This window comes from Macrosteles quadrilineatus, unplaced genomic scaffold, assembly GCF_028750875.1.
Source record: "Macrosteles quadrilineatus isolate MER2022 unplaced genomic scaffold, UCM_ALF_1.0 Scaffold_8__2_contigs__length_117827958, whole genome shotgun sequence".
Lineage (NCBI taxonomy): Eukaryota > Metazoa > Arthropoda > Insecta > Hemiptera > Cicadellidae > Macrosteles > Macrosteles quadrilineatus.
Genome location: NW_026542601.1, coordinates 5,887,406 through 5,895,861, shown reverse-complemented (window position 1 = coordinate 5,895,861; position 8,456 = coordinate 5,887,406). Strand labels below are relative to the sequence as shown.

The 8,456-nt window shown below is 36.4% G+C and overlaps 1 protein-coding gene across 1 annotated transcript in view; it reads right to left on the bottom strand.

The window, feature by feature from the left end:
- Positions 1 to 1,883: 1,883 nt before the first annotated feature.
- The window catches only part of LOC129000027 (cuticle protein 8-like), a 29,246-nt gene continuing 22,673 nt past the window's right edge, over positions 1,884 to 8,456 (bottom strand). The window contains exons 3-4 of the mRNA XM_054426875.1: positions 2,575 to 2,820; positions 1,884 to 2,287 (exon numbers count right to left, since the gene is read on the bottom strand). Of these exons, the coding sequence (XP_054282850.1) occupies positions 2,006 to 2,287; positions 2,575 to 2,820 (528 nt within the window). The 3' untranslated portion in view covers positions 1,884 to 2,005. The remainder of the gene's footprint in view (positions 2,288 to 2,574; positions 2,821 to 8,456) is intronic.

Below are 8,456 nucleotides of genomic sequence, written 5' to 3'. Positions count from 1 at the left end.
TCATTGGTTAGTCTTTATAGCTGATAAAATAAACCCCAAATATCATTCATTTACCTTGTTTTGTTTGCAATTGATAAATTGAATAACTCAATAAGAAATACTCTTAAAATACGGAAATACGATGACATCTTAGATGGTTTTTGATGATCTTGGATGGTTTTTTGTAGCATTAAAAACCATCCATGGAAACTTTTGATTGAAGTTTATATCCCTTTAAGGGATCTACAACTATTCATGCACAAGCTATCAAATTGATATAGGTTTAAATTTCATTCATGTTAAAAAAAAATAATAATTTTAGGTAATTATACTGAGCTTCACCATAATTTGCAGGAAAGAGAACATATTATATTTGTATTATTTTTATATAAAAATGTCTTTGCATGTTGTTTACCCCATGAAAGTAATGATGTTAGGGTTTTATTTGAGGGGGTTGGAAAGGGGAAGCGTGTCTTGCATGCCGTGTGTGGCCCTGAGATAAGCGTTGTCATGTACTCTGGGGGGGAAAGGGAGGGGGAGGGTGCAGGGGTCAATGCGGGATTTAGTTTACATTGCAAATAGCCTAACAGCAGACATAGCACTTTTACTAAACTGATCGATTTTAGATTTTAGACAATTTCTCATAATGTTTAGTTATGTGTTCCCAAAATTAACACACCTCAAATTTATTATTAAAATTTTGTTATGGACCGGTTAAGTCATGGTCTCGACTATAACTTCGTCCTAGTGTTGTAAGAATAAGTTACTTTCAACATGGTTCGCAACGGAATGAGCAACTGAAGGAAACAATGTGCTTCTCTAAACTACTGTAGAAAAAAGTTAGACATTCCCTATTTTTTATATTAACAGAGCTCAGCTGTATTGCTTCATTTTATAAAGTTGTCTATTATTTAATTAAATCAGCTGTACAATGAAATATAGTTTAAAAAAAAAATATTATGAAATGTAAATAGCTATAATGTAAAGCTTATTTTTTTATACATAGTCATGGAGAAGTAATAATAGGGTTTCGATTAGTGAAAATGGATTTTAGGGTAATATTGTTGTGCGATGAAGTTCAAACGTTTTGTAAAAGAATCTAATGGGGTTAGTTGATCTACAGATTGTTGCTGTTCAGGGATCTGTTGGTACTTTAGTATGGTATGTTGACAGTGGCTTTCATTGAAGACCCATAGTCTTTGTCGAGGTAAGAAATTTGTTTCTTAATATCAGATTTAAATGAGATTTTTTGTAGCCTGGCCTACTTTTTGCACTTATGCTTTCAACAATATAAATATCAGGCCTATTACACAATCATAATCATCATAAATCATAATTAGCAGGGTTGTTCAGTGGTTATAGTGCTCGCCTGGGAATCAAAAGGACACAGTTTCGATCCTGAGAAAATGGTGTAATATTAAAATTGTTCGAAACTGGACTCAGTTCTCCTTCGTCATTGTGCTTTTAATAAATAGTCCTGACTAATAAATCAGCTAATTTTAGTCAGTGGCAAAGCTACACAAGGAATCGCAACCCATTCTACACTCATCCTCTATTTACATTTGAGTATGCGCACATAGGTGGAGTCCCCTCTCAATTGATGATAATAACTCTAGTCATACAGATGTTTCAACAGCTAGTGATATTTTCATGTAATGTGTTTGATCTTTAGTTAAGTTAGTCATTTTAGTGTAATCTTCAAAAAATAGTTCTTCTTTTAATCAAGTAAGGGATTGGAAACTTTACTATAAATAAATAAATCTTACATTACGTAGCAAAACGTTTTAAACTTTTAAATAAATACACATTTTAAATTTTAAAAATCACTAGGCCTACCGAATTACACTAAAATATCTGCAAGGAGATAATTTTGGTTCAAGGAACGAAATAAAAGCTCAGCACCAAACACTTAAAACTTATTTATTATCAAAATACAAAATAGTCTCACACTTGCTGGAAAGTACATCACTCACTTCGGTAGAGAGATCTATAGAGGAAAGTAAAATCTTTGGTTCAGTGTATGTTGTTAGTACCCCGCATGACCATGTGAGGTACCACTACTGGGGTACCCAATGTTCTGGTATTGGTTGCCAACTCCTCCGACTCCTACCCTGGACTGATACGACGACCCATGGGTAGAGGGCGAGTACCCTGTGCTAGCTTGAGGTGAGGAGTAGCTCGTACTGGAGTGAGATGGAACTCCGTAACTGGAACTAGGCTGGGATGGAACCCCATAACTGGAACTAGGCTGAGATGGAACTCCATAACTGGAACTCGGTTGAGATGGAACGCCGTAGCTAGTACTGACCTGGAAGATGAATGTGATTAAGAATATACATACACACAGAATATCATGCAAAATCATAGTCCGGAGAAAAACTGTGTCTTATAAACCCCACTGATTAGTTTAACAGACGTTTTGGCCTCGTTTCAGATCCGCTCTTCGCTAAAAGATGGTCGTCGGTGACGAGGTTAAACGGCAGCTCAAGTAATCTGTATGAAACTATTTCACAGTTGTCTGACAAACTACATTGTCGACAAGCTAGTTGACTGGCATTTTCAAATGCATGATTTGAGCTACAAACTACGACTTACCGAGCTTGGAGGGTAGCTGCCACCCGTGCCGTACACCGCGGGGTAGGAGGCCTCGCCCTCGTACTGTACATCGGCATGGAACCCGGTCTGCCAGTCCGCTGTGTAGGTCACAATCTGGGTCCGTCCGTCCGGCAGCTGAACTCTGTACTGACCCTTCACTGTGTTACCATCCGACGTCTCCTGCTGCTTGAAGTCCGCGCCGGTGTGGAAGTCGCGGACTGAGTAGCCGAAGTTGTAGGGTCTTGACTGTCACAACATTGTTAGGTTTAATAGATAGGCCTAGGTTTGATCCCCAAGTGTTGACTGATTCTCTCACTGAAATAATGTATTTAGGAGGGATAAAGTCTATCTACACCGCTAGAGGCAGGTGTTTGCTGAATATGTTTGTCTTCATTTTAGACCAAGTGCATGGATAAGGAAAGGCCAGAAATTGCATTTTGTAAGGGATGTTGAGGCGATTTTAGTTGCAGTTGCAGAACTGGTATCTGAAAATGAATATTGTTTACACAGGAGGGGATGCGGAGATCGAAAAGTAAATCCTCATTATCTGGTAATGTGATGGATGGTACTTGCAAACCAGACACCTTTTATGTTGTTCAAAGGTTTATTGCGGACATTTTCCATCACGAAAGTAAAAAACAATACACAACGTTTCGGGATCTGGAATCTGATCCCGTCTTCAGGTGAAAAAACTTAACTAACACATTACAACTAACAATACACAAACGCCCAACCTAAGTTGGAATACACTACCGAGGGTAGTAGTCAAAAAATATGCCCTGTATAGCAGTCAAGTCATGATACAACATGCAATTAATAACAAATCACAAAACACTATAATCTATAAAAGGTTTACGTACAAAAAACTCACACAATGGAACACTAACAACACTGTACGCTATGACTCCACCAATGAAACTGAACCAACATGGCTGACCAATCGGAAACACGGAGACAACAGAAATGGCTTCCGGTCCCTGGAAAAGTAAAACCAACAGAATGGCGGAGCGATGTACGATGCCGCAAGATGGGTGTTAATTATGTTTATTCCTATCACGAGTCCAACCTCAATAAAACCCTTAAGTACCTTTTAAGTATCAACCAACCTCAATAAAAGAACCTCTGGGAGTCCAGGATCAGAAAGTAGCAAGAACCAAAGAGTACTGGAAGAAAACCAGGGCTTAACACTTGATACCATTCTCATTCTGATGTCATCCTCTGTGGCAACATCCTATTGAACAACATCCTATATACTTACCAACAGTGGCAACATCCTATATACTTAGATACTGGCAAACCGGAGCTTGGGGGATTCACCATTCTCCCCAAGACTGTGCATTGAAGCTCATAAATAGCTACATTTGAATAGACTAGAAAGTAACAGAGTTCAAGGGGGACTATTCATACTGTATCTGAGACTGTATTCCATGTGCCTGGTTACATGCCCTGAGAACCGTTTCACAGACTTGCTTAAAAGATCCAGCAATTACTTGAAGAACATGACTGCCCAAGCTCAGAATTTGGCCAGTACGAGAAGGAACCCCCAGGGTTTATGAGAGTTAATTCGGTTGTATCCAACTTGCGATCAGTAAATTTCGCAGTCCAGGGTAATGTAGTCGATTTTGTTCCAGACGTTTCACGATTGCAAAATGAATTTCACGGGGTGCCCGAATAGTATTTCTCCAATTAGCGGCCACATACTTAAAATCAAATATGAATTTACAGTGCTTGAAGTCAGAGGCTTAGATATCAAATTAAAGGTGGACAAGACTGGATCATCACCTATGAAAGACATAAAAAGGAAGAATAAATATGTGGCGTTGGAAGAAAGAATCGATAAAAGCTCTTGAAGTTATGACGGAAGTAGAGTTGTAAGAAATATTTTAAAAATAATATCCTTTATGCTTGAGCTAGAATAAATGTTGTATTACACTATAAAAGAACAAGTAAAATGGCTTTTAGGATGCAAATCGTACTGTACAGGTTAGTTAGAGTAAAGTAATAATGAGGAGATGACTTTCGAAATTCTAGCATCATGTAACAAGGTTTAGAGTTATTTACAACCCCCCTATAAATTCTCATTCGAATTGGAATTTTCCTAATCAGCAATTAATTAAGAAAAAAAATTCTACTAGGAAAGAATAAGAATATTGAGTTGTGTTAAAAAAAAAATCCTACACCATCCACACCTATTCATGCATAATTAAATGCTACGTTCAAACAAATACTACTACAGCTAAACTACTTACAAATAACTACATCATGCTCTTACTATATGCAAACTACTCATTACATAGGCCTAACTGGCTAATTTTTAGGTTAAACACATTTTCAATCTAAATCCACTAAAACAAACGTGGCCAACATTACACATCAAAACAACTTCAGAATTCACAATAGATGAGAAGTGTTCACACACTATTCAAGTCCATTACCGTACCTGCGACTCTATAACAACCCACAGACTTACTTATGAAAATCCCATATGTAGCATTATTCCATAATCTAAAAAAAGATATTTAATTTAGCCCAGTAAGACGTAATATGGTTGACTATTTTTTTATGTATAAGTTAACTACTATTTCTAAAGTACATGTCTCACTTATAACTTCCATTGCAATCTTTCGATTAAACAGCCTTGGCTAGTGAAAAGGCTCAGTTACAAGACATTTTAGTTTTATTCCAGAAGGTTTGTGGTTAGACCGCAGTGAAAATGGCGAATCGCTATTTATAATTCCACTGTACATCACAAGGATGTGGGATTTACCAATATATTTACTGTATTGTCATTTTACGATAACGAGCCTAAAACATAACACAAATCTGGTTATGTGAAACCATAGACTAAGGAACCATTATCTGTTGTGAAACCAATTGAAGATTTTTGATCTAGGTAATTCAATTCTTTTATAGAGACCTGGGGCCCATTTCATAATAAACTACAAGTTACAAGTTATTAGATTTGCATTGGGCGATCAGCTGATTTACTAATAATATTAGTTTGTACTTTATTATGAAACTAGCTGCTGATAAGATAGTCTTTAGAAAATGCGGTCGTAAGAAACCTTTACCTACGACCGTTTTTTTAAAGTAGTCGTTTCAGTACAGTACTTAGAATTGAAAAGTATCTCATAATAGCATTGTTTACTTTCATAACAGCATAGTTTTACTCATAACAACACGGGTAACGGACCAATGAGGTTCAAGGATTGAGAAAGGAGAAGCAAAATTGTAACGATTCGAAATTCAACTAATCAGCTGTTTAGACCAATTTAATTGTTGATTGGTGCAATTAGTGAATTAGTGTTTGGTTCCTTGCATCACTGTCAGTGGCAATGAGAGGTTAGAAACAAAAACATAACCTCTCTTAGAAGTTATGAGTAGTGATGTTTAGTAATTAAAACACCGTCGTAGGTAAAGTAGTGTACGCAACTCGCGTAAATAGTGTTAACGACACTCGTAGAAGTTTTTAAGGCACTCGCCAAGGCTCGTACCTTAAATTTTCTACTCGTGTCGTTAACACTATCTTTACGCAATCGTTGCGTAAACTACTATTACTATGCACGATTTAAACATGCTCTGAGACATGCTTTGTTTAATGTTTATTAATAGTAAAAAATAACGATGTCATAACCTATTACAGTACAGTGCAGCTGTTTTGTACCATTGTTGCTGTTGAGTTATACAATGTTTGTGTCAGGTGCAGCTTTGTAGGCTACAGAGAGTGTCGTGACGATACGATGTGATGATGGGTGAGTCGCCCACGACAAAATGACGACATCAGCGACCTAACCCACGGAGATGTGTGAGGGTAAGCAAATAACCTACAAACCACGAAATATTGCTATAGATATGATATGTATAATTATTGTTCATACATCGTCTATACAATCTCTGATCGTTTTTACAAAAATTACTTTGGCTTAATAAGTTTAACTTCACTTAAAGACTTTACTTACACTGTTTCAAGTGTCAATATTGACTCGATACATAAATATTTATATATCAGCGAATCACATCTTCGCATTTTTCAAAGGATGATACTGAACAAATACTGTAGAATGTCTTTTGTAGCTTGCTTGCATGGACTATGATCAGACCCGATGCCTCTTAATAAGGATTTTTTTTGGGGGGAGGGGTTTGTCTACATCAACCGATCAACATTATATTTTATATTAGTGCTTGATAATTTAATGAGGAAGTAAAACAGATAACAGAGCAACCAGCCATTTTAGGCAGTAAGATCTTGCATTATTATAATTCTGTATAAAGCTATTTCTATAAAACTCCAAAAGGTATCGAGGCTGTAGTGTATTTTTTATTACTCTCTACATATTATAAAGGATGTTGTTATTTTTGTCTAGAGCTTAGAACACATCGGACAATCTATATATTAATTTGAAACTGTTTTTCTTTGTCATAGCTATTTTGAGAGAACGGCTGGGTGTAGAAACTCGGTAGAGGTGTCTAAAGAAAGGTCTTGGTCTGTAGATGAGCCATCAAAAGAGAATCTATATATTAATTTGAAACTGTTTTTCTTTGTCATAGCTATTTTGAGAGAACGGCTGGGTGTAGAAACTCGGTAGAGGTGTCTAAAGAAAGGTCTTGGTCTGTAGATGAGCCATCAAAAGAGAATCTATATATTAATTTGAAACTGTTTTTCTTTGTCATAGCTATTTTGAGAGAACGGCTGGGTGTAGAAACTCGGTAGAGGTGTCTAAAGAAAGGTCTTGGTCTGTAGATGAGCCATCAAAAGAGAAAAATGGTGAATTCCCTTGGGGCTCTGCCCCAGTGGCCTTTAAATTCCCATCCCATGTTATTCTTATGGAGGAAAACGGGGTTTTTGTCACAGCTAATTTGAGAGAACGGCTGGGCGTAGAAACTTGGTAGGGGTCTCTAAAGGAAGGTCTTGGTCTGTAGATGAGCCATCAAAAGAGGAACGAGGTAAATTCCCTTGGAGCTCTGCCCCAGAAGCCTTTAAAGTTGCCTCTTCAGATTTGTTTACATTACGACCATATGCATTATTACTTTTTAATGAAACAGCTGATAATATTTAAATTGTGATTTATTGAATTTGTCAAAATGAAGTACAGTATTTGCAATGGGTTTTTCTGATTGATAAATTGGATTTTCTTCTGCATCGTGTCATGTTTTGCAATATAATGTTCTATTACCAAATCAGTGGAAAATCCTAATATCACAGTAACTCTTAAAATTATTTCTTTTGGAGTTAACTTATATCTATTGTATGGGTTGGTTTCTGCCTTTTTTACCACTTCTTGGAGATTGTACGTAGGTGATATTCGTTGGCGTATTGCATCTGTAGACGAAACTTGGGTTGGTGTAATTGTTACAATGGAAAAGAGCGAGAAATCCTGGACAATTTGATATGGGCTAAAAATAAAACTGAATTAACACTGTTATACATTTCTTGAGCAATCATTGAAATAATCGATTTGCAAACAATGGAATCATATAAAAAGTCATCGAACACAACCAATTAGAAGAAATAGAAATAATTTATTTTTCATTTATAATCGTTGTCATAGACAACCTAATGCGGCTATGAGAGGGAAAAATTTGTAGAAAACACTAAAAAAACAAGATAAGCTTTTTGAAAAAAGATAAGATATTTACAAAAGATTTTGATTATATCTAACTGTTGTGTAGATCGTGAGTATTTCCATAAGCTTTGAGTCGCCTGTAATACTTCGCAATTGCTCGAATTCGAGCAACAGGTACACTAGTATAAATTAATTTAGCAAAAATAACAATATAAAGCAGCAGCTGTAACACCAGTGAGGTATGCTATAACTATAACAGGGAAGTGGTTGCACCCTAGGGAAATGTAACTTGCCATATTGCTGCCAAAACTCTTCATT